This window comes from Heliangelus exortis, chromosome 22, assembly GCF_036169615.1.
Source record: "Heliangelus exortis chromosome 22, bHelExo1.hap1, whole genome shotgun sequence".
Lineage (NCBI taxonomy): Eukaryota > Metazoa > Chordata > Aves > Apodiformes > Trochilidae > Heliangelus > Heliangelus exortis.
In genome coordinates, this window is record NC_092443.1 from 2819285 (window position 1) to 2845239 (window position 25955).

At 44.9% G+C, this 25955-nt stretch overlaps 2 protein-coding genes and 1 long non-coding RNA gene across 6 annotated transcripts in view; 2 read left to right on the forward strand and 1 right to left on the reverse strand.

Moving 5' to 3' along the window:
• GPR107 (G protein-coupled receptor 107) overlaps positions 1-13962 on the reverse strand; it is a 38492-nt gene extending 24530 nt beyond the window's left edge. For 2 of the 3 annotated variants that reach the window (XM_071766597.1, XM_071766601.1), the window contains exons 1-12: positions 13804-13962; positions 8631-8756; positions 7740-7790; positions 7399-7487; positions 6593-6759; positions 5102-5136; positions 4831-4887; positions 3903-4010; positions 2596-2729; positions 1711-1786; positions 711-784; positions 37-154 (exon numbers count right to left, since the gene is read on the reverse strand). In XM_071766597.1, the coding sequence (XP_071622698.1) occupies positions 37-154; positions 711-784; positions 1711-1786; positions 2596-2729; positions 3903-4010; positions 4831-4887; positions 5102-5136; positions 6593-6759; positions 7399-7487; positions 7740-7790; positions 8631-8756; positions 13804-13914 (1146 nt within the window). In that variant the 5' untranslated portion in view covers positions 13915-13962. Of the gene's footprint in view, positions 1-36; positions 155-710; positions 785-1710; positions 1787-2595; positions 2730-3902; positions 4011-4830; positions 4888-5101; positions 5137-6592; positions 6760-7398; positions 7488-7739; positions 7791-8630; positions 8757-13798 lie in introns of all 3 variants that reach the window. The other variant, XM_071766598.1, reaches the window with a different exon arrangement.
• A 3288-nt stretch (positions 13963-17250) lies between these two features.
• LOC139806550 (uncharacterized) lies at positions 17251-19560 on the forward strand. The gene is made up of 2 exons (XR_011730282.1): positions 17251-17948; positions 19138-19560. It is a non-coding gene; the product is annotated as an uncharacterized lncRNA (long non-coding RNA).
• Positions 19561-20302: 742 nt separating this feature from the next.
• FNBP1 (formin binding protein 1) overlaps positions 20303-25955 on the forward strand; it is a 95281-nt gene continuing 89628 nt past the window's right edge. Inside the window, exon 1 of one of the 2 annotated variants that reach the window (XM_071765903.1) lies at positions 20303-20604. In XM_071765903.1, coding sequence (XP_071622004.1) covers positions 20581-20604 — 24 coding nt within the window. In that variant the 5' untranslated portion in view covers positions 20303-20580. The remainder of the gene's footprint in view (positions 20605-25955) is intronic. The other variant, XM_071765883.1, reaches the window with a different exon arrangement.

Below are 25955 nucleotides of genomic sequence, written 5' to 3' on the forward strand. Positions count from 1 at the left end.
CCAAGACAGTAAATATTGACACAGCTCAGTCCTCACCTGAAGTGGGATGACAATCATGAATATTTTTTTGTCTTTATCTGACAGGATGTGTTTAATGAAAGCCCAGCCTGTGCCAATCAGGGCAATAGTGATGAACAGAAGAGCACCCTTCAGTCTGAAAGAGAAACAGATACTGCAGTGAGACTTGATTTTATCACACTTCCTCTTCTGCCCAGCTCTCCTACAGGCAGCAAGAGCCACAAACCCAAACAAATGCCTTGCTATTGAGAATTTTGGCAAGAGCTTATCCTCCAACAGTTAAGCAGATGCACTTTTGCTTACAACTGTGTATCACATAGCAATGTCACACTTCATTCACAATTGTCAATATATGTAATTTTTCCTGGGGGAGTCATCATGAACAGAAGAGTGGCAGCTGCACCCTCTTACCATTCACATCAAGAGAAAATTAGATACTTGAATATTACTATGAACAAAAGAAAAACAAAGCATTTCTTCTCCTTTTGCTCCTCAACCCAGATAAGTACCAATTCTCTGCAGCTGCCCTCTGGGAGTAGAGCTTTCCCCTTCACACAGGGCTGACTGTCAGTCAGACTGTAGTACCAAAGAATCAGCAATTTTCCAGTTTGCTCAGGAGGGAGGGGGACAGCCCCCCAGGGAAATTCAAGCACTGGAATTTAATTATCACATCCATCTTCTGCTATACTTACAGGTGAGTGATGTAATAAACAACAGCCCAGCCTTCTATAGGAAATCCCTGAGTAGAAATGTAGTAATAGTCAATCTGAAAAAAAAAAAAAAAAAAAGAAATTACTCAATAAACCATTCATCAGCACCCCACCCATGTCTAAAACAGATCTGTTTGACAGCCACTTGAAGTTCCATTTTCCAGTCAGTGTGTGCAAACCCAGCTCTGATAGATGTCAGAAGACTTCCTCCCAACCTGTTCTAGTTTTGTTTTAGCAACAATGAGGTCGTTTCCATTTGCTGTAGCAAAGGAATCTTATACAATCTATATTCTTCCTACACAGCTCCCACACTTAACTCCACTTAAACAACTGCATTCATAACCTATTTATTCATTCCTTGTTCATGTTCAGTTGCATGAGGTGACTACAGGCTTCCCAGTTTCACTTCCACTAGAAATCAGATTGAAATCATGACTCCAAAATAGTAGCAGTTACCCTGTCACAAAAGGGAAGGTGAGGATCATGGCTGGCACAAGCACAGAAGGACTAAATGTTTGCCATTACCTTCATTTACAGGACTTCTCCAGTGAAAAAGCAAAGTCAAGTCAATTCAGAGACTTGAATTTTACAAACATCCCCTCTTTCCATTAATTCCATTAATTAGCATTTATTGCAAGCCATACAGCTGAAGCAACACAGCAGTTCAAGCTTTCAGGACAGCCTCAGCTGGCCAAAACATGAGAATTCACAGAACTCCTTCAACCCTCCTACACATTTACTGCTTCACCACTTCAGGCCATGATCTCAATTTCTTGTATTACTTGTATTTAAAGTCAGAACTTGCTGATGAAAACTGAATCTCTCCTCCTAAACAGCTACAGTTCAATTCCAATGCTTCAATATGAAATTCTCCCCTCTCCTTCCCACTCTACCCCCTAAAGCAGATCCCTCTAACTGTGTGCCCTGGAGTCCAGGTTTCTACTTCCCAGTGAATGCCATAAAGCAGAGAAGTTATACATACTGCATGGAAGACTAAAGACAGAGATTTTGTGAAAGGAAGGGCTGCCATTAGCCAGTGAATCTTGAAGACATCATTTCTGAGAGGAAAAAAAAAAAAATAAGGAAGAACATTAATTAAACACCAGTAATCAAAAATTCAGTTCCCATATAATTTCTAAGTCAAACAGCAACTCTCAGGCTGACTCCTAGTTAAACATTTTAACTACATGTTCTACAACTCTTCCAATGATTGGATTAATTTAAAATAATACTTTATAGGAACATCTTGCATGGATAGACTCTGATTGTTAGAAAGTTGTATAAATTTAATTCAAACAGGTATCACTGCCCCCAAGTCACTAAACCTCCCCACCAAGTGAACTGCAGACAACAAATAATCTGATCACCAAGTGCACTTCAGATTGAATCAAAATAGATGCTTCTGACTTCTGTTATGCTTTAACTATTAAGAAGCATTGTTTTCAATCAGAAATTCTCATCATCTTGGACTATAATCAAAATGTTTATGGCTCTGCCACAAGCTGCCATTCCCCATAAGGAAAGATTTGATGAAGTTTTTCTTGTTATTTAAAGTCATTTTCAAATCATGCTCTCCTTTTCTCAAACTACAGGATTTTCTGTTTGTTACCACAGTATATTACAACATTTACACCATGCAGAATTCCTTAATGCAGGACTTGATAACTTTGGAACAATTGTCTGCAAGAAAGATGCAAAGGGAAGCAGCCATTTTCATCTAGAACCTGCATGTATTGGACAGGCAGCATTGAGCCAGATTTGGAGTTTGCTTAAATCTGTGAATTGGGCATTAGAAAAGGGAAAAATAAAAAATAAAATAAAAGCCAAAGCAGGTAGGGCTGCACTGGCACTAAGCTCATCCACTCACCTGCGTTTCCGAAGTATGTGGATCCACACAGTTCCAGAGAGGAAGAAGAAGAGAGCCATGGAAATGTAAAGTTTGGGCAGTGGGATCTCCCCAGCTGAGAGGTAACTTTCAGGATTCTTTTCCGTAATTTCTATCTGAATATTCAAGATGTGTTATGGGGACAGTTGAAAAAAAAAAAAAAAAAAACCCAATCTGTTAAAGCACTAAGCTACCAACTGCACTTCACAATTAAATTTGCTGTTTAAAATGAGCTTTTCTGAAGTTTAAAAAAAAAAAAAAAAGCACCTTTTTATCCTCAAGAATCTCAAAATGTTGAACAAAATTCCACCCACAATAACTCCCTTGAAAAGCTAAGAAGAACTTTCAGAAAAGGGCTGGTTCCTGCCAGTGCTTCAGTTATGTGACATCATTCACAAAGTAGTTTTCCCAAAAAATAATTGTTCTGTACCAAACTTCAGGAGTTTGGCAACACCTGATTCAGTCTCAGCCTTGCATAAACAATCAGGTTTTATAGCACAGTCCTGATTTTAGGTGTGGAGAGAGTCATATACAGCTGAAAATGTCACTCAAATTGACTAGAGTGAATCTCATCACCTTTTAAGAGAAACCAAGCACTCTGCTGCAAGCCTACTACCCTCTGATTGGGGAAATAAAAACTTTAATATTCTACTTATGCCCCTAAGTGGCTTGGTTGCATGTTCTTAATTAATGTATTGAGACACTAGACAGCATTAATGGAACTGTCTTGCATCTCTAATTACAACCCAGCAGGTCAGTTATCCAGGTTTTCTTCTCTTTCCAGTTTCTTCTGGGGGTCAAAGCAACATGTTAAGAAATAAAGAGATTTGCTACAACCCATAAAATGTGCATCTAACAGTGTAAAAACCACATCTTTAATTTGGCCAGAGAAAGCAAACCCACCTAATGCACAAATACCAACAATTTAGATTGCAGCAACAGCTTTAACATCTGCAATTGTGTAAAAATAAAAAAAATGGATTTTTCAGGGCAGGCAAAACACTAATAGCTGGTTTAGCTCCCATCTCACTCCAGCACCCAGTCACAACTGTGTAGACTGAGCCCAGCCCACACACTCTTCACATTTCCCTACGTTTCTTCCAAACTACTGTTTTAATCCTTCCTGTAGTTGCTTCCTTCAGAAATGCCACAACAGTGATGAAATGCACAGCTCTGAATCACTCCCCAGCTCATATATATCCAGTGGGTGCTTGGGATACAAGCTGGGATTGAAAACTATGATTAAATTGGTGACTTAGAGTGAAAGAGACTTGAGAAGTTGTACTCACATCGAGATTAAAGAGGCGCTGATCATGAGCCAGCTCATCACTGCCACACTTGTGGAAATAGAGACTGTAGAGACCTTCTTGATTATCAGAGCTGATGTTGAAAAAGAACTGAAAAGGAATAGGCAAGTCAGCATTCTTCTTGGTCACAAAAGGGTTGCTCTGGTAAGAAGCCATCTCTGTTGAAGCATGGAGTTAGTTACAGGGTCAGTTGGTTCCTTTCAGCAAGTATCGGGTTCTGAGAATATCAGAATGGCTCCAAGTTTCAGAATTCCAGATGCAAAATCATGTTCTTACCAAGGATTATGCACTCCAAAAGCAGTGCTAGAAACATTTGGGTATCAGTGTTAACTTAGCTCACCCCAGAGAAGAGATAAGAAGTCTTGTGTATTTAAGGTGAAGTGTAAAATGTTGATCCTACTTGCCCTGAAGCACAAATATTGTTCCTCCCCCAGCTGTACAAACCGGGACAGCTGTGGAAATGAGATTTGTGTCACATAACAGAATTGAAAAAGTGTTTGTTTTATAGGAGGCAATCACAAGGCTGCTGAAAGAAAGCATCAATCTGGTTTCATACAGACAAATCTTCCCCTTAAGGGAGTTATCAGTCAGGCCACAGTTGGTTGTTAGAAACCTGAACCCTCTGCTGCATCACAGGAAAAACTTTAAGATGCTGAGGCTCACATTGAGATATTTAGAACTCCATCATACCAAAGACACTTTAAAACAGCCCTCACATCTTCCAAGGAAAGATTTCCAGCACTTTTTCTAAACAAGAGACCACTCAAAAACTCACTGAGCTGTTAGAGAGGCTTCCATACCAAACAAATGGGGATTAGAGTAGGAAACAACACATTTTTTTTTACTTTTCAAGAAGCAGTACAGAGAAGGAGCTGCCTGCACACATTATGAGTGGACACCAATGACCTACCTGAAATGAAAAAGTTCCTCTGTCATTGTGAACAGGATGTTCTTGTTCTATTACACCCTGGGAAAAGGAAGAGAGACTTTAATATTTTTTTTTTTTAAGCAGGTAACTGCCAAATTTGGCTACGTTACCCAGACATTCAAAACTGCATTCTGTATATTTACAGTGGAAGTTGAGAGCAATAAAAAATAAATACTCTCCACTTTCTGGCTATGTTTATACTGGAATATCCCCCCAGGTTCTTTCTGAAGGAGAAAAGCAGATCATTTCTTACCTGGGAGGTTGTTGTACTTCGTTTGGACTTTTTATCTAGAGATAAAAGTATTAATGGTACAGTTAGAGTGTTTGCATTTAGTCTGAGGATGTCTACTACCTTTTCCTCACTTTACTCAAATCTCCCTATCCCTGTCTGTGTGGCAGTTTCCTAGCTAACCATTAACATCTATTCCTTCTCAGTCCCTCATTACTCTCTCAAGACTCTTCCTACAATTAACATTCACTGCAAATGAATCCTCAAACACTAGGACAGGTTTCTTTACCATTACAACCTCTACAAAAGCCCACCCAAGAAATCTTTCCAACTCCCCCAATCCCAGTGATGCAGGAGGCAGATACCAGCTTGTTAGGAGTGAGTGCTGTTAATCTCCCTGACCAGTCTTCATCTGGACATCACTACATGGCCTGACAAACATACAGAAATCCTAATTAACCCCCAGGAAGGGAAAAAGTTCTCAGCTCTCTCCTAAGCAAAGCCCCAATAAACCCACAAACAAAACCCCAAAGCACAGGTGACCTGCCAAGTCAGCATCAGTTCTGAATGTGAAGAACTTAACCTGACAAGAGCAACATGTCAGCTTCAGTTTTACTCCTCTCCTATAAGGAGCTTTTCAGATAGAAGGTCATCCCATTCTATTAGGAAGCAAAAGTTCAAGCCCTAAGCTTTGCTTTTGGCTCCCCCACCTCAGTGCACTGTCAATATTCCTGTTGCAGTTTTTAAACTCAAGAAAAAGCAAAACTACAGCTGTCAGAGCAATTATCTTCAGTGCCATCCAGCTTTAGTTCTTGACTTGATACAACAGCTGTGCAAAATTCACAAGCTTTGATTTGACAGGCCAAGAAAAACTCAGACTACTTCAGACCAGACTGCTGAGCAGCCTGATCTGAAGTCTAAACTCATCCAGGAAGGGATAACACAAATGGTTTAGAGCTAATCCCATCAGAGCTGAGATTATAAAACTGTTTTGTCTGCTGGGCTAAAAGGCAGACAAAGAGCTGTGCCTCCAGGAAAGGTTACTGGGAATGTTACTCCTCCATCCTCATTATCTGCTATTAGCTACACACACACTCATACAAACATTGGGTGGAAGAACCCCCTGTGGAGGTATTTAATCCAACTTCTGACTCCAAGCATCCCCCAATACTGTATCAAATTGTCCCTGACTTTGTTTAGCCAGGAGTTTGAAACCTCAAAGGATGGAGGTTCTATAACTTCTGCAAATTATCTGCTACAATGCTGGAAAGTCTTATTTTCCTAGGAAAATATTTACCTAGGAAATTCTTATTTTCCCTCCTAAAATCCAATTTGAGACACCCAAGACTTAAGGGGGAACAAGCAGAGGTTGCACTGTGTGTCACTAAAACTTTGGAACTGATGTTGTCCTAACTTTCCTTCAGCTCTTGGTGGCTCTCAGACTCCCCCTCAGCCTTCTTTTTGCCAGACAAAAGACAACTGAGAGCACATCCAGGTCAGGTTTAGCAGGCTTACCTCTGCTGTCTGCATTTTCTTTGGTCTTTGTAGGAGTTTTACCAGAATCACTGCTCTGTTCAGAAGACTTCAGTGGTTTGGTACTTAAGGCAGTCAAGTTTTCCTCAGACACAAATGAAATTTTAGGTAACAAAGCAGCAGCTTCTGCAGGCAACCATACTTTCACACTAAATAAAGAGATTTTTAGAGACAATAGAAGCAAATCAGAATTTCACAGCCTATATTTACCCAATAAAGGAAAAGCTACTTGTGTTAACTTGCTTTTACCACCACAGAGGCAAGCACCAAGCCATGACTTACAGCAGCCTGGCACTCAAGTGATCACTGTGGGAGAAATCACACTATGAATCCACATCAAATTCAAGAGCAGCTGAAGAAAAGCAAATTTATTCAGTTCTGGTAACCAGAATCTCATTAGAAACTACATTCCCACCTGATTATTTTCTTGCAAAGGGAAGCAACAAGACCTCAAAGGTAGCTCCCTAAAACAGGTATTTAGGGGCAAACAATAAAAAGGCACATTCAGCACAAGAGCAGCAGAAGCAGCCCAAGAGCTCAAGTTCAGGCCTCCAGCACAATTAAGGTCTGATTATTTTGCCTTATGTCCTCTCATGCCTCCAGCAGACAGCAAGAATTCTTGGCCCATTTTATACTACAGGCTTTTTTCTTCCACCTCCCCTCTGCTCTCATATAGCCCCTTAAAAAATAAACCAAATGCACAGCAGCTTTCCAAGTCCTTGGGGAATTTTGCCAAGTGTTAATTAGCTTCAACAAGAGAAATAACTTCAAGTGGGGCATTCACTCACACTTCAGTGTTGAAGTCCAGAAATAAGATTATAACAGAGGCATCTTGCTCTGGTTTCTTTTTGAAGATACAGTAATCTACCTCTTCATCCTGGTAATAAAAATAAAAACACCTTTCAAGTACCCCCCTGCTTGGAAGAAATGGTCTCCCCACCCCCCAGGCATTACCATTCTTTGTCCAGCAAGTTGTAAAAGTGAATTATCCTTAATCACCATATGTCTGAAGGGGGCCTTTCCCACACAACCCTTGTCTCCCCCTTTTTTTCATTTATTCCAACCATTCCTGGAGTAAGGCAGACTGAGATGCCCCCAGTTTGGAAAAGCAAGTTTTGACTCCTCTTACCAGGTAAGTGGAGAACCCATCATTCTTTGTTCGATCCAAACTGAACCCCACCTAAAAGAATTCAGAAGAATCTGTCAAACAAAAACAGCTCAGGTTCCCCTCATATCAGAAGAAAAACCACCACTGAAAGGCTGAAAGTTACTGCTCTCCAATGAACCCAGGTTTAAGGCAGAAATTACATATTTTTCTTGTTAGACAGAAAAAATATTCAAATATAACAAACATGCTGCTTCATTTATATCCACCAAGAACAAAATATATACTGATCCAAACACTAACTGGCTTAGAGGAGCTTCTGGCCCTGAACCTTTTCACTTGTCTCAAAAAAAACCAACAACCAAAAGCACCAAAATAAGCATTATTATTTTAAATGTTTTTGCTTGAGGAAAATATTTAATATTTGCACTAATACAGAGGTCAAATTGTGCAAAAAAAAACCACAGGTCAGTTTTCTCCTGTAATATTTCAGCCCCTGTTAAAATTACTAACAATGTGCTATATTTTGGGTTAATATTAAGAGTCCTCTAAAAATAAGTCAGTCACTCTTCTGGAAACCTACTGATAAAAATGAAAAGATGTGTTGGATGATGCCACCAACATGAGAACCTCACACCAGAGAGCTGCTGAGGAAGCCTCTGCTCACCACAGGTTACAAACATTCTCCCCAGGCTCAGCCCAGGAGCTGATAAATTCAAGTTGATCAATTAAAGCTGAATAATGCTCAAGGATAAATCAATAAACATCCAGCTCCTCATTAACTGATGGTGGGGAGCAAAGCCAAGAGCACCACCAGTTGGGGGCTGACACCTCAGCCAAGTTCAAGCTTTCAGTGCACAGGTAATTAATTTCACAGGAAGATTAAACACACTGGCTGGGCTGAAAGGAACTTACTGATAAGCCACTCTTGTCATCAGAGCCCACTGGGGGCTTCAGGGAAAGGTTGCTGACATTGACTGTCATGAAACCATTCTTGAAGAAGCCAAAGGTATTCAGGTGCACCTTCTGCCTCACATCATCCTGGAAAAAAGGAAAACAAGTTGACAAATCTCACATAAAATCACAAAGTCACCTGCAAGAGCTGGGTGGCAGAGGCTGACACTCAAGTATTCAGGCAAAACACCTGAGGATACCAAGAGCAAATTTCTTTAGGATATATTCAGATATAATGAAGTATTTCACTGGAAGTGACCAATTCTTCCAACACACTGAACAGCAAGAACTTAAATATATCTTTGCTGATTTTCTTGCTGTGCTACTGAGGTATATGCAAGGAAAGTCTGCAAGAAATTAAATAGCTGGCATTAGTGATTAAACAACACACTGCTACCAAAAAAACCCCATTTTTGTAGACAAATCAACACAGCCATGGTTTGAACACCACTGAAGAGGAAATAATTGACTACAGTGATTCTTACCCTACCAGGAGCTGGGGCCTGGCCAAGTGCTTCCCAAGTTTCACAGTGTTCTGTCAGCCCACCAGATCCTCTGTGTTAGGGCAGCCCAAGGTTTGGACAGTCACCCCCCTAACACACTGGAAAACTCTGTGTATGGGGTAAATGGGAATTTCTTAAGCATTCCCATTCTTCCCAAAGACTTGGAGCAAGGACTTGTGTCTTGTGAGCAAGATAAGTACCAAAAACCAGAGATGTGAGGTCAAACAGAACTGCTCCAGTTAGTTTCTCCAACAGGAAAAGCCCAATCCCCCCTTTTTTTTTTTTACTCCCAGCCTTAACTGCAGAATAATTTACTTCCTCTCAGTCTGGCAATGAAACTGTAGAAACTGATCCCTTTCCAAGCCTTGCTCAGCTGATAAAGGCTCAAGTGCAGTGAGGTTTTTTTTATTTAAAAAGGAGTTCCTGAAGGACCTCATGAAAAGCAGTAACCATCACACACAGCTGCCACAGCAGGTGAGGAATATTCCTGGTTCTCTGCATTTATAAATCTACACACAGGGATGTAGTTGGACCCTCATTCCTCTGGGATCATTATTTGGAAGAAAAGGAGAAACAGAGCAACAAAAGTCAAAAAGCAAGTTTAAAACAAGATTTAAAGTACTTCTGCAAGTTGTCACTAAAAATAGGGAAATTGCTTCCTCTAGGAAAAGCTGATCAGATAGCAGAACACTCTAAGCAGAGAAATCAGCTGCTGAAGGCAAACAAAGTGTTCTGGGCAAGGTACAGGAGACTGAGCTAAGAACTAGAGAGGTACAACAAGTTCTTGCTCTTTTCCCCAGTCTCAGTTTTGAGATCCATGCACAAAACCTCCCCAACAGAAATTTCACTTGCTGTAGCAGCAGGAATCTCATCCTGACACAGCCAACCTGGATCAAGATGACCCCAATGGCATCAAGTGACCCTGGCACATGAGCAGATGGTTCCCTTAATGCTCAGAAGAGGAAAAAGGTTGGGGACACCTGGCTGAGAGCAACCAGAGCATTAGAGATGCCTTCAGCTTCCAGGCAACTTAATGTGCTTGGAAGATCAGCCCATCTGGTTCCTTTTGCACTGCTTCCCATTTAAATTTCCCAGAGAATTCATCCCAGCTCTTGGCATGGCACATCAGGCCTTATTTAAGCACATCTGGACAGATAAACACTTGCCTGGCTGAATCATAGAATCCTAGAATGGGCTGGGTTGGAAGGGACCTCAGAGATCATCAAGTCCAACCCTTGCTCCACTCCCCCCGTGGTTCCCAGCCCATGGCACTGAGTGCCACATCCAGGCTCTTTGGAAATATCTCCAGGGATGGAGAATCCACCCCTTCCCTGGGCAGCCCATTCCAATGGCTGAGCACCCTCTCCAGAAAGAAATTCTTTCTCATGTCCAACCTAAACCTCCCCTGGCACAACTTGAGACCTCTTGTGCCCTCTTGTCTTGCTGAGAGTTGCCTGGGAAAAGAGCCCAACCCCCCCCTGGCTCCAACCTCCTTTCAGGGAGTTGGAGAGAGTGATGAGGTCTCCCCTGAGCCTCCTCTTCTCCACCCTCAACACCCCCAGCTCCCTCAGCCTCTCCTCAGAGGATCTGTGCTGGATCCCTTCACCAGCCCAGTTGCCTCCTTTGGACCTGCTCCAGCACCTCAATCTCCTTCCTGAGCTGAGGGGCCCAGAACTGGACACAGGACTCAAGCTGTGGCCTCCCCAGGGCTGAGCACAGGGGCAGAATCCCTTCCCTGGACCTGCTGGCCACGCTGTTCCTGAGCCAGCCCAGGATGCCATTGGCCTTCTTGGCCACCTGGGCACACTGCTGCCTCCTCTTCAGCTTCCTGGCAAATGGGTAGAAGTAAAAGAGCCACCCAGCCACAAAGTGGTTGCAGTTTGGAAACGTGACCAATTTGGTGAACCCAGAGCCCTTCCCAAAGCTGTTCAGTCCCACTGGAGTTTATTCACTCTGCTGCTTTGCTAACACCCTGCCCCCAACAAGAGGTCATTAGCATACAGCACACACACTTTCCTCTCTGGTTTTATCTCAGCTTTGAGTGCTTAGAGTTTACAGATTTAGTTCCCAAATCCCTCACCTTCACATCATCCCATCCTCAGTCACCACTTGCAACAGCTCCTGCTCCAAGAGCACCTTCTGCTCCCCACACTGAGAGCTTCAAGGGACTGATTTATTGGGAATTGCCTATTAAATCCCATTTAATGGAAGAATCCTGCTTTTCTTTACAACCCCTCAACTGCAGACTTCAGAAATTGGAAGTTTACAACAAAGTTCTGAACACAACTAAGTGAGTGCTTCAGCACCAGAGTTGTATTTAGAGAAAGAAACATGGAAATATCTTGCAGCTAATAAATTTAACATGAAACTGCAAACTTGACAACAGCACAAATTAGGAGAGGTCTGTCTCTGCTTTTGGAAATCAGCTAATTGCAAGTTTTGATCAGAAAAACAACAGCTCAGCTGCTGCACAGCCTTGGCAGGGGGATGGGACCTTCAGCCATTCCCCTGCTCCTCAATGTGCTATTCCAGGCTATGGAATTCCTCATTCTCTGGGACAAGTTTCCCATTGTCTTACCCCAAACTCATGGCTTCAATATCACAGCATTCCACTGTTCTGAAATAAATAAAAAAAAAGCACCAAGCAACTTAATTTGAGGTCAAAGAAACATTCCAACTCCCACCTACTTTTGCAAACCTCTGAAAATTGTTTCTAGCCTTCCATAATGTCAATTTTTATAGGGTTTGGGTTTTGTTGGTTTTTTTTTTTGGTTGGTTTGTTTTGGTTTTTAAGGTAACTTTGAAACTAATGATGCTGATAATTGCTCCTAAGGAAGAGAAACTCCTTTGAGTCCAACAGCAAGAAAAATGATGTATTTGAAAGCAACTCAGAAGAAATAAATCCCCCAGCACGTGTCTGTAAAGACAGAGGATATTTCCTTAACAGGAAACTGCTCAGACTGCAGCTTCTTTTTTCTGACAACAAAAACCCCTTCACCTCAGCACCCTAATTACAGGGGCACAAGAATGAGGTTGTTCTAACTCCAGCAAGGAGAAGTTGTTTGGGGAAATCTAACACCAAACACTCCCACAAAGCTGCAGCCCTGAGCTTGGCAGGGCAAGAAGGCTGAAAAGGAGATGGCCCTGTGCAAGGGGAGGCTTTTTGGAGGCTGCTGTTACCTAAAAGCTGCAAAACAGGGGCTGAAGGAGAAAAAGAAAAACTGTGCTGCACCAAAGGTCCTGTTTGTCCAGGAGGTGGACAAAGGAATTACACCAAACTACTCCTTTCCATGGTGTTTGGTGGGGGGGGTGTTGCAAATGGCACAAAACAGCAGCAAAACCAAAACCATTCCCCACTTTGGAAAGCTCAGGGATGGATCCAGGTGGTGGAGACACCCTAATGGGAAGCAAAAGCTCTGGGTGGTGCTGGAACATCTGTCCCAGGGCAGTTTGGAAGTTTTTTTAAGTCAGGGAAAAGCATCAGCCCAGGAGAAACTCTCCCATCACCAGCACTGAAGCTCCTCAGTGCTTCAGAGACAAGTTGGCTGCCCCTGAAGTGGAACATTTGTGGGGTTGCACAACTGCACAGCCTGGAAAATCCCCTGGGAACAGCTCATGGATGTTCCCCACACCACTGGCTGCACCTCAAAGGCTGATGGGGGGGCTCTGGAAATGGTTTGGGGGTGCCCCAAGGGCTACAAGCAGAGAGCAACACCCCTCCCAGCCATGCTCCACTTCAGGAGCTTCTTCCAAGGTTTCTGTGGGCAGAAAACTGCAGGTTTTTGACAGCAAGAACAGAATTAACCCCCTCATTCACCAGCTGTGCATCAGCCCCTCAACAGCACCTCCCCACCACCAGTTACTCCCTCACGTAACAACTGGGCAGCTTCTCACTTAAAATACAAGAGAGCAACACCTGGAGCTGCAAATCTTCACCCCCTTCCTGCACCACTTCTCATCAACAACCCTTAAATACAGACACGGGACAACAAAACCCTTCCCAAGCACAACCAGAAGTCTGTTAAACCAAAGCAGAGAGCTGCTAACAGCAATATTTTAATCTGTGCCTACTAATTACTTCATTAGTAAAAAAAAGGACTCCAGAAAGCAAGTAAAATGAAGCTTTTTCAGACTCAAGCAGGCAGGGAAGAGAACAGAAAAACCACAAAGAGTGCAGATTAAAAGCAAAACCAACCAACACCCCTTCAGAAACCATCCCACACCCCACGAGCAACCCTCTCTCACCACCTCCACCTTCCTACCTCGCTTTTAACAACACGAGGAGCATTTCCACCTCCAAACCTCCGCATTTCTCAGCCCCATTTCCCCCCTTTCAGCCACGAAACAGCCGCTCAGACCCGCCCGGAGAGGCCTTCACCTTCCTCAGTCCCTTCCACCCCCTTCCTACGATTCCTCAAGGGATGTGGGGGGGAAAAAACGGCAAAAGTAAAACACAGCGAATCCCGGGCCGGCAGAGACACAGGAAAAAAAGCAACAAGAGGGGAAGACGCCCTCGGGGGAGGCAGCGGAACGAAGCTCGGGAAGAGCCCCAGCGCGCAGGCCCCGGGCCCCCTCCCCGCTGCCCTCAGGGAACCCGGGAACCGCAGAACCGGGGGCTGCGCGGACCTTACTTTGAGGGTGAGGTGATGGACGCGGGCAGCGGCCGGGCCTAAGCCGAACAGCGCCAGCAGCAAGAAGGCCGCGGCCCGGCCCAGCGCAGCCCCAGCCCCGCGGGCCGCCATCTTTATTCCAGCGTCAGCATCCTCTTCCCCCGCCACTTCCGGGGTCAAGGGGTGGACACGTGACCGGGGCGGGGATCACGTGATCGCATCCCCGGCTCCTCTCGCTGCTCCCCCCTCCCCTCCCGGAGCCTCCGCGGGATCCCCGGGAATCGTTCGGGTGGGAAAAGATCCCTGAGATCAGCGAGTCCGAGCCTTAATCCGCTCCCGCCGTGCTTCCCAGCGCCTGGCGCCGAGTGCCACGTTCAGTCGCTTCTTAAAACCTCCAGGGATGGATGGAGAAGCCACCCCCTCCCTGGGCAGCCCCTCCCAATGCCTCAGAACCCTCTCTGCAAAGAATTCCTTCCAAATATCCAACCTAAACTTCCCCTGGTAAAGCTTAAACCCATCCCTTTTGTCTGACTGATAGAGCCTGACCCTTCCCCTGGCTCCAACCTCCTTTCAGGGAGTTGTAGAGAGTGATGAGGTCTCCCCTGAGCCTCCTCTTCTCCAGCCTCAACACCCCCAGCTCCCTCAGCCTCTCCTCAGAGGATCTGTGCTGGATCCCTTCACCAGCCCAGTTGCCTCCTTTGGACCTGCTCCAGCACCTCAATCTCCTTCCTGAGCTGAGGTAAAGAAATTCTTTCTAATGTCCAACCTAAACCTCCCCTGGCACAACTTGAGACCTCTTGTGCCCTCTTGTCTTGCTGAGAGTTGCCTGGGAAAAGAGCCCAACCCCCCCCTGGCTCCAACCTCCTTTCAGGGAGTTGGAGAGAGTGATGAGGTCTCCCCTGAGCCTCCTCTTCTCCAGCCTCAACACCCCCAGCTCCCTCAGCCCTTCCTCACAGGACTTGTGCTGGATCCCTTCCCAGCCTCCTTGCTCTTCTCTGGACCTGCTCCAGCACCTCAATCTCCTTCCTGAGCTGAGGGGCCCAGAACTGGACACAGGACTCAAGCTGTGGCCTCCCCAGGGCTGAGCACAGGGGCAGAATCCCTTCCCTGGACCTGCTGGCCACGCTGTTCCTGAGCCAGCCCAGGATGCCATTGGCCTTCTTGGCCACCTGGGCACACTGCTGGCTCATGGTCACCTTTCTGGCAGCCCAAACTCCCTTTCTGCCCCTCTGTGCCATCCTGGAGCTCCCCATGAGGTTGTTGTGGCCAAAGCACAGGACCCAGCACTTGGATTGTTGTACTCATCCCATTGGGATCAGCCCAACTCTCCAGGTCCCTCTGCTGCTCTCCCTGGGGTTTGTGCCCTTCCACGTGGGATTTGTGGCTTCCCAGCCCTTTTCCCTCTCCCCCTTCTCAGTGCCATCCTGGTTTCCCTCCACCCAAATTCTGCCTTCCCCCCCTCAGCCCTTGGGTGGGGAAGCTCCATGCCAGTGGCTCTCAAAAAAAAAAAAAAAAAAAAAAAAAAAAAAAAAAAAAAAAAAAAAAAAGGAACAAAACAAAGGCCTTTCTGCTTCCTTATTGTAATAGTTTAGCAGGTACTAATTAAGCTATTTAAGCAGTTGCAATCTCACTTAAACGAGTAGCAGATTGGGCCTGACTTTAGTGACTTCTCTGTTGCTCAAGCTGAGTAACACATGCAGCAAACTGAGCATGGGTGGCAGATATTAAAATGGCTTTTAGGCTAACACACTGCTAAAAAAAAATTAATTGAAAGACTGTGCAATCTGTCTTCCTTGCAGGAAGCTATCAATATAAATAAAGATAATTCATCAGTGTGCTGTCAGCTCTTGGAACTCAAACGTTCTGGTTTTCCCTTTCAGGGAATGGAATAATAGAAGGGGGGGTTTCCTCATCTAGAGGCAGAGAAACAACTGGATTGGAAAATTTTCATTGGAATATACAATTAGGTAGGAAAAAAAGCAATAGTATTGACCTTTACATCAGCAAGATTCTATAGATTCTATTCAGATGTTATTGCATGTTAGCTCTTAAAATTTTATTTCCCTTTTTTTTTTTAATTTTTGTACTCCCAGCTCGTAAAATAAATACAAAAATCTCACCACCAGCCCAAGAAACCTGGACCAGGAAATTCCCCAAAGCATGAAAAAATTTAATCCGTGTTTTTTTTCTAGCAGGATTCTCTCTCTGGGCAGTAACTTGAAGGTGCCACTAGATGTCCTGTCAGCATCAGGCCACGCACACAGCTACACCCCAAAGCCTCTGAGAAGCCGGGGTAAACACGAACATGAGGTCGTTTGTTCTGAAAAGATAACTCTGATCCAGGTATTTTATGGGAATTAATCTATTTGCTTTGTAATTATTGTGGTTGCTGTGCACCTGGAAAACCCTGGAGACTTTTTGCAGCCACAGCTGCAGCCCAGGCTTTCCTGCCTTGCTCCACTACTCTCAGGGACATTTTGAGTAATTCATTGGTAAAATAACACCAGTAATTCTGGGAACAGGTTCAGCTGAAGAGCTTCTCTTAGTCTGAAGGTTCTTCCTAATCAGGGATTTTTATGCCACAGGCTGCAAACTGCCCAAAGATCTCTTTTTTTTTTTTCCCCTGTAACTCTCCACCCACTATTAGGATGTTGCAGTAAGTTCCATATTTACCAAAACTAAGTGATCTTAAAAATAGAATTTTTAACGTTTACTTTCTGTGTTTATGCATCTTTCTGACAATTTATTTGGCAAGAGATGCCTATAATTAACTTCACATTCCTATCAATATCAGAGTGGCTGTTGTCTGCAATGATTATGCTACAACTGCAGCTCTGCTGGGTACACTGATACCTTTTCCTGCAGCATCCAGACAAGATTTGCCTTGCTCTGGATGTGCTCTTTCTACCACGTAATTCTCAGTTGGGGTTAAACACATTTAACCAGGGGATCTTTCCTTTCCTTTCCTTTCCTTTCCTTTCCTTTCCTTTCCTTTCCTTTCCTTTCCTTTCCTTTCCTTTCCTCTCCTTTCCTCTCCTTTCCTCTCCTTTCCTCTCCTTTCCTTTCCTCCCCTCTTCTCTCCCTTTCCTTTCCTTTCCTTTCCTCCCCTCTTCTCTCCCTTTCCTTTCCTTTCCTTTCCTTTCCTTTCCTTTCCTCTCCTTTCCTCCCCTCTTCTCTCCCTTTCCTTTCCTTTCCTTTCCTCTCCTTTCCTCCCCTCTTCTCTCCCTTTCCTTTCCTTTCCTTTCCTTTCCTCTCCTTTCCTCCCCTCTTCTCTCCCTTTCCTTTCCTTTCCTCTCCTTTCCTCCCCTCTTCTCTCCCTTTCCTTTCCTTTCCTTTCCTCTCCTTTCCTCCCCTCTTCTCTCCCTTTCCTTTCCTTTCCTTTCCTTTCCTTTCCTTTCCTTTCCTTTCCTTTCCCTCTCCTTTCCTTTTCCTTTTTCCTTCCCTTCCCTTTTCCTTTCCTTTCTTGTATTTTCACACACACCTAAATATCTAATGAGAACTTTTCACAGATTTTTTTAATGTTTGTTTGGGCAGCTGTTTGGATGGGGTGGAAGCAGAAGCATCAGGAAAATCTTGGCACAGAGATAACCCACCTTTTAGCAGGGATGGAAGCAGCCAGAGTGCCAGCTTCTTAACCAACTCCAGGAGCTGAGGAATAGGCACGGGGTGGAGGAGCAAAATCAGGCAGGGGGGATCCAGGTTCTGCATCAGGGGCTGCCCCAGGCCCAGCTGTGCCTGAACCAGGGACCCCTCAAGCATCACTCAGAGGCTGAGCCCTCAGGGCAAACCTGAAATGGGGCTCCAGGAGCAGAGGGTGAGGTCCATGAGCACAGGTGAGGCTCGTAAAAGGCTATTAGGGTTTATCAGGTCTTAAGCAAGCCTTAATTAGGCCCCTCTGGGCCTGATGTGGCATTTAAAGAGGACCAAGGTCCCCTGCTGTGTGTCTGAACGACCTGTGTTGTAACAGCAGAGAGGAAACAGCTGTGATGATGATGATGGCCTCAGGGAAAGGTGTGTCCTCTTCCTTTCCTGGAGCTGTTTCAGTCCCAGGGTATGAGAGGTTCCAAGCAACATCCACCTTCCTCGTCTGGGATGTGGATGAGGGGGGTAGAATTATAAAACTCCAAGGGAAGCAGCTGCGAGGGTGATAACTCCAGGGGGGAAAGGTGGGTCCTCTTCCTCTTGTATCCTGGAAGCTAGAAATACTCCTGTGTGTTCTGAAAGTTGTGATTTTTCTTGCTTTGCATAAGTAAACAAACCCAGAGAGAAATATTTAGATTGAACTGTAGCTTAAGGAGTTGTTTTCTTTTCTTTAGATATCTTCTGGAATCGTTCAGCAGCTCATCTGGAAGGTTTCAAGAGGGTCTGGGGTTTCCTAAATAAAGTCCTGGCTTTCTAAAAAGGGAATTGCTTCTCCTTGGGCTCTGGGATTGCTCTGAATCATAATAGGAGAGGTAAACACAGAGAAATTACAGAAATGGGCTGATTTCTAGATAACAGATCTGCAGGATTTGTTCCCAGTGCAGCTGAAGGAAAACTCCCAGTGTCTTCTGGATGAGGGTTGGGAGAATTGAATAATGAAGCAATAGATCACATAATTTCTCAGTGTCATTCGAGACTGGCACCTCCTGAGCCCTCCGGCATTTACTTCAACATAAAGGGTTCTTAATGCTCCCATCATTGTTAATTACATTAGTAATTAGGGACCAGCCAAGCCCCAGGCTCTGCTGTTTTGGGTTCTGTACAACTGGAAGTAATGCCTTAAGTGGCAGTCCCTGTCTTGGAGAGCTTCAAGGTAAATAACAAAGACTGTCAAGGATAGGAAAAAGTTCTCCTTCAGAAATACCCCAAAATAGTTGCATTTCTTGTTTGTCTTCAACCTCTCTTTGCACAAACATTAATAATTTTTTTTTTTTTTTTTTGTCGGTTTGGGTGTGATTGATTCTAATGTGCCATCATAACACAAAACTTGTATTTCTGGCCTTTATCTCTCTCTAACTGGTTAAGCACTTTTATCTTTCAGTGCAGACAGGTTTCCCTGCCCATGCTGGTGTAACAGGTTTGCCTTGTTCCCCTCCCAGCTCTTTGTGCTCAAGGAAATTCCACAGCAAATTTATTTCAGATGATACTGGTGCTTTCTTTTTGGCCCCCCTACATTCTTTTCACCCAACTCTTCAGGAACTAAGCTCTCAAAATGTTGTGATGCAACTGCTTTTTTTTTTTTTTTTTTTTTGCAATGTGTTCCGGGTGGATGTGACTCGAAGGGGGGTGGGTGCCCCTTCCCTAAAAGTCTCTGGAACCACAAACTTTTGGAAGGCTGTGGTTCTGCTTTAGGCAACGTGGTTATTTAAATAGGTTGGCAGCAGGAGGAAGAAAAGCACTCTGTGAAAATGAGTTGGACAGAGCTTCTCTCTTGGTTGTTGGAAGTCAGTCCTTAAAAGCAGCAACTTCCAAGGAGGAACAAAAGCCATGCCTGGGTTCTGCCTCCCTTCCAAAGCTGCTGTGTGAGGGAGCAGCTTCAAATCACTGGAAATGGGATCAAAATGAAGGTGATTCAGTTATTAACACCTGTCTTCATTGTTGTTCTGAATGCTGGAACCGCTTAATAAGTTATTCTTTTCTTCTCCTTTCTCATGTAGGGTAATAAACCAGTGAAAGAAGTGCATTAATCCAAGTGCTTGTAGCAGCTGGGCAATCTCCTAACATCAAAAGGATCCCCACCCTCTATAAGCAGATCCCTTTTTCCACAGGTGACTAAATGTGCTTCCATTTTTTTAATCCCCGGTGTTAATTTTTTCATGGAGAGGTGCAATAAATAGATCATCATCCTGAAGCTCTTTCTGCTTTTTTTGAAGCTTAACAACAGATGTGTAAAATCAGATGGAAGTGACACAGCCGAAGCAAATGCTGTTACAAGAGGAAGATGAGCACAAAATAAACCTTATTTCTCCACCGAGGAAATGGGTCATTTTCTGCAAAGCCTGCACGACTGCCACAATAACCCACATTTATGCAAGAGGCAAATAAATAATTTGGTTATTTTGCTGCTCGCTCCTCGCGGGTGGTGCTGACAGATGGTGGACTTAATTTTCCCAGATTTGGGTTATTTTGCGGGCTTGGGGATAGATTCGGCTGGCGGAGTTGGAAGAATCCCTTCCAGTCAGCTTTAAGGGTAATTCACCTCCTTATCTAGGAGCGTTTTTCCCCCCTTCCGAATGATCAAACCAGGAACGTTTTCTTGATTTAAAAACAAGAATAAAAAGGGGAAGCGGCACCTGAGGGCGGGCTGAGCTCCAGGGCTGCCGTGCAGCACCCACCTCCCCCAGCCGGCTCCTCCCGCTAGGCCGCTTTTACCTCAGAGAAACCCTCCCAACCCCTTCCCTTACACCCGGCCCGGTTCGGTTCGGTCCGGTCCGCAAACCCTGCCTGGGGGCCGCGCCTGCGCGCTGCCAACCTCCCCCCTCACGGCGATCCGCGCCTGCGCAGTGCTGCGGAGCTGTCAACCGCCCCCCCCCCACACAGCCTCCCGTCCCCTCCCCGCCCGCCCCGCTCCGCCACCGCCTCCCCGCGCGGCGCCGTTCGGGCCATTTTGCGGCGCGATGAGGCGGGAGCGGCGGTGAGCAGCACCCGCACCCTGCCCGCCCCGCTCCGCTCCTCCCTCGCCTCCCGCCGGGGCTCGTCCCTCCGCAGCGCGGCGGAGCGTGAAGGAAGCTCAGCGCAGCGGAGACAGAAATACCCCCGTAACCCGGAGACATCCCCCCCACCCCCCCTCCTCTCCGCCCGCCCCTCGGCGGAGCCATGAGCTGGGGCACGGAGCTGTGGGTGAGTGCGGGAAGGGATGGGGAGGGTGCGGGAAGGGGTGAAGGGGGTGGCGGGGTGGCGGGGTGGCCGTTGCGGGGGTTGCCGCCGAGCGCCGTGCCCGCCCCGTCTCATAACGGTCCCGGCAGAGGGGCTGGGGCGGTGCGGGGGGCTCCGGCCGGGGAGCTCCGGGGGATGGATGGATGGATGGAGGGGTAGGGGAATTGCTCCTCTCCCCAAAGTTTTCCGTGCACCCCCCTGTAGGGAAATGGATTTTATTTATTTATATATATATATATATTTTTTTTTTTTTTAATTTTTTTTTTTTTTTTTTTTTTTTTTTTTTGCGGTAAAATAAAGAAACACGCGGTAGCAGCCGCGGCTCGGGAGCGGAGGGAGGTTTTACCAGCAAAAGCTTGGGGTGGGATTTGTGTGTGTGGCTTCTGCGAGAGGCTCCGAGGTGGATTTAGATACGTGGGGGTCCGGTTTCAGGAGAGGGAGCTGCGGGGGAGAAAAAAAAAAAAAAGCCAAGATGATAAAATTTCCTTTCGCTTCTCGTCGGGGGGGGGGGGGGGCTGGGGGTTTTTCTCTCCACGCTCGTTTCGAAGGACGGAGGTTTTCACGCGAAGAGTTTTCTGTTGTGTGTCAATAAGGACGCTTTAATGAGGGCGAGGTTTTCGGTGCAGAAAGCTCCTTAATTGGGTGTTTTGGGTTTTTTTTTTTGGTTTTTTTTTTTTTTTTTTTTTGGAAGTGAACCCGGCAAGTGGGAAGTGTAAACGCGTTGGGTTTGCGTTACTGGAGAACACTGAAGCGTTTAAAAGGGCTTGAAAAGAGGGTGAGAGGGATTTTTAAAAGGGTCCCTCGGTGAGCTGAGGAAATGGGGGTAGGCAGATAAAAGAATTCTGGCAAAGCAGAGGGAGATAGATGTTCAATCACAAAGAGGACACGATGCAGCCATGTTTGGCAGCGTGATGGAGGAGCAGGGAGCAAAACCTGGGACTGAGGGCTTGGAGGGGACAGGAGACCCCGGGAGTTCATTTGGCTGCGGGACCCTGGGATTGTTTGGGCAAAACTCGGGAGGAGGGGGAAGAGGGAAACGGGAAGAGTGCTCTGAATGGGAAAGTCAGGAATGAGAGGCAGGGGGTCAGCTGGGTCGCAAAGCACTGCAGGGTTTCCCTCCTGGAGTCATCATCTCTCGGTGGTTGGGAACTCAAGTGAAGAAGGAGGCACAGCGAAGCTTTTTAAAATCCCTCTGGATAGAAATGGTTATTTTAGAGGTGTCTCGGGAGGAGGGGGAAGAGGGAAACGGGAAGAGTGTTCTGAATGGGGAAGTCAGGAACGAGGGGCAGGGGGTCTCACAGCACTGCAGGGTTTCCCTCCTGGAGTCATCATCTCTCGGTGGTTGGGAACACAAGTGAAGAAGGAGGCACAACGAATCCTTTTAAAATCCCTCTGGATAGAAATTGTTATTTTAGAGGTGTCTCGGGAGGAGGGGGAAGAGTGTTCTGAATGGGGAAGTCAAGAACGAGGGGCAGGGAGTCTCAAAGCACTGCAGGGTTTCCCTCCTGGAGTCATCATCTCTCGGTGGTTGGGAACACAAATGAAGAAGGAGGCACAGCGAAGCTTTTTAAAATCCCTCTGGGTAGAAATGGTTATTTTAGAGGTGTCTCGGGAAGAGGGAAACGGGAAGAGTGTTCTGAATGGGGAAGTCAGGAACGAGGGGCAGGGGGTCGGCTGGGTCGCAAAGCACTGCAGGGTTTCCCTCCTGGAGTCATCATCTCTCGGTGGTTGGGAACTCAAGTGAAGAAGGAGCTTTTTGAAATCCCTCTGGATAGAAATGGTTATTTTAGAGGTGTTAATTGCTGTCCTTTCTGGCTGCTTTGCTGGCCTGGTCAGGCAGCCAGGGAGAAAGAAGAATTTTGCTGTGACATTGTAGTCGTGTTGGAGCTGGATCTGGTTGGAGCTGGAGAGTAAATTAGGGAGCAAATGCTTGCTGAGAGGTTACTGGGGGATGTTTGTATATTGCAGAGGCAGAAAGGTGATCCAGGCTGATGAATTATTGTATTGATGCCATATTGATTCAGCACTACATAAAGAGCTCTGCTGCATGGGAGTGTTTACTGGAAAGTCTGCAGTTGCTTTTTTTTCCTGCACCTTGGGATGCTCTGGGGGGAAATGGAATGGTTTGAGTGGAAGTGAAGTGAGACAAGATAACAATTTGGAGATAGCAAAATACATTCTGAATTCTCAAGCTGGACTTGGTTATTTTTTTGGGTTTTAAAAGTGTGTGAGTGATACTGAGATGTTTCTGCAAAAGAACAGTAAGCAGTGCTAGATGAGTAATCAAAAATAGTTGTTTCTGTTTTATGTAGCCTTTCCAGGGGTGTCTGCAGCCATATATTTGTCTTCTGTAACAGTTGCAAGCTGCTTTACTATGTTTTCCAAAATATAAATAGTTGGTGAAATTACTGTATCCAGCACTGAAATGTTATTTTTCATGTCTTGATGCTACTTTGAGAAATGTAGCAGGCTGAAGGATTGGTTTGGACAAACAAATTAAATCTAGGTACAAAATTGGCAGGAGCTGCCTTATTGTAGATGAAGCAGAGGTTTGAAAACGTATCAATTTCCAGTACTCTGATTATTTAGGTCAAAACACTGATTTATCTTTCCATGTTCTTCCTGTCACTGGGAAAGGAAACCACTCAGAACCTGGACCTAATAGATGCTATCTCCCTTTGTTGCTCATGGCATATTTAAAAAAAAAAAATTAAATTTCCACTTACCTTAGAACTTAAATATTTGTATTAAGTTGGGGAGTGGGTCTTGTAAGCAAGGAAAGGCTTTTACAACAGACTGGGGTGTGCTTTGATTAAATGGACTGAAAAGTTGAGGCAGTAGCAAGTGTTTTCCACTGTAGTTTGATATTTAGAGATTTGCTAGAAAGATGAGTGGTGTTTGATCAGGCTTGATTTGCACCCAATATCTCTGATGTGCTAATCTGCCAGACTGGTTCTGTGTCCCTGATTCATCCCTTTAAATGTAGTGAAAGAAAAGTAAACCAGAGCTTGCTCTTGAATGTAGGATGTTAAGGTGCATGGCTTTATGTAGAATTTCTGTTCCTTCCTGGAAAAAAAAAAAAAAAAAAAAAAAAAAAATGCTGGTTGCAGAAAGCCTCACACTTCAGAAGCAATAAAATCCCTTTGGCAACAAATAAGTTATTCCCAAGATTTTTAGGCTCGTGCTGTGATGTGAATGTATTTGGTGCCTCTGGCTTGCAAATCCTAGTGAAAAGTTCCTAGTGATGTTTCACTTGAATTTGGGCTTCTGAGTTACATCTTCAGGTTGCCCCTGTGAGTGTAAAAATGGACCCATAACCAGAATTATCAGAGCCACTCGTGCAGCATTTACATTGAAGAGTAGCATAAAGGGTTAACAGGGTAACAGAGATGCCTATTTCAGGTCTTATTTTTTGATATTAATGCTTTCTTGATATTATTTATTGATATTAATGCCTTTTTGATATTAATGCTTTTTTACTGAGCTAATGGAAGTGGTAACTAAAAGTTACATATGTGGTGTACAGACCCAACTTGTGCCTTCAATCAGCTACACTTTGGGGCAATAGGGTGTAAAAGGGTTTTTTTTATCCCTTTTTCTCTCTTGGACAAGAGCGTGGTAGGAATAAAATAGTAGGAATTACACTGAGCTAAAGGAACCTCAGCACTTTGGTCCTTATCTTCTGAGTGGAAAAAGCTGTGGCTGCATGGTTGGTGTAGTGAAGGGAATGGAGAGGTTTTGGTGAAGTATTTTGGGGGAGCTATGTGAGAATTTGTGGTTAAGTGGCCCAGGAAGAGCTCATCCTTCAGAATGCTGTCAGGCAGCAGGAAAGGGATTTAATGTGGGAAATTTTTGTTACAAATGTTTCAGAGGTGCAGAAGCTGCGGGTTTGGAGTTGAGTTGTTTTTTTTGTTTTTTTTTTTCCACGTTCAGTGTAAAGTTTAAAAAAAGACTGAGGGAGTTGATTTCATCCAGTTTTTCGGTGACCTTTGTTGAATTCTGGGTGTCTGCTCACAGCTGTCCCTGTCCTTTCATCCTCTGAGAAGGTGAATATTGGGTAGTGGCAAAGGATTTAATTTGCTGTCCTTACACAGGGGGCTCTCTTGACCAACTCCTCATGTGACTGATACTCTGGGGACTGTGCCTTTTATTTTTAGTGTTCCAGTAAACTTTAGTGTGAAAAAACACGATTTGTGAGTATTGTTAATTTTGCCATTCATTCCACTTCACACCTCTGAATTGCCATTAAACTTTTTAGAGTTTAGAACATCCCTGTTTTGAGGAAATGTAATTTCTTCATTCACAGTCTTAAAACAAGTGGGATTTTTGGAGACAACGACCTCATTATCAGATGATAAGACCCAGGTGCAGCTGAAAAAAAACCTGAAGGCCTCACTTGCTCTCTGTAACTGAGAAATTATTCAGTCTTTCCATACCTGTGTCTGCATTTCCTCAGCTGTAAATTTGCATATTTTTTTTTTGCATTGGATGCAGCATTGTTCTTCAGATAGAAAGGATGGGTGTTGTGTAGGGTGGTGACTCTGCTCTGGGTGTCATCCCACCCATCCCCTGCCCACCCTCCCACCAGTTCTTTGGGTGTGGGTGTTAAGTGGTCCTTCCCAGACTTCCAAGAAAAGGAACTGGTTTCTGGTGGGAAAAGGACACAGCTGAGAAGTATCCAGTCCTGCAGACTCAATCACAAGTTGAGAGTTTCCATTAGATGAGAAAATGGCCCCAGCCTTCAAGAGGTGGGGGATGAATTGTTTGCAGCTTAGGAAATGATCTTTTGTAGTGATGGGAAATGCTCTTCTGAGAAGTGTGGTTTATTGTAAATTGTCTGTGAATTTTTGCAACTTATTTGGCATCATTTAGACAGCTCCTAGAGGCAGAGCCATGCATCCCTGAGCCGTTTTAAAATTTATTTATTTATTTGGTAGAATCTTGGGTTCTGTTTAGTAACATGTGGAAACTTTTGTCTGTTTCAAAGAGGCCAGAATTTCACCCACAAAAATATGCTCCCAGAGTAAGGTACCTTAGAAACAAATACAGTGAGAGGTTGGGGGAAAAAAAGCTGAGCTCAGGAAGAAATTCATCCTGTGTATAATTTTGGCTTTACTCAGGCTCTCAGTAAAAGTTGCATACGAGTGCTGGAGATGGGCACTTCAGAGCAAAACAAGCTGAATTATTTGGACACTTTGGAGGTAGTAAAATTGTCTGACCCTGATTTCCCAGGGCATCACTCCCTGGTTTAAGGGGTCAACCTGCAATTCCCCAGTGAGGAGTTGTTCATAGGAGCTGAAGCATTGCCCAGGATC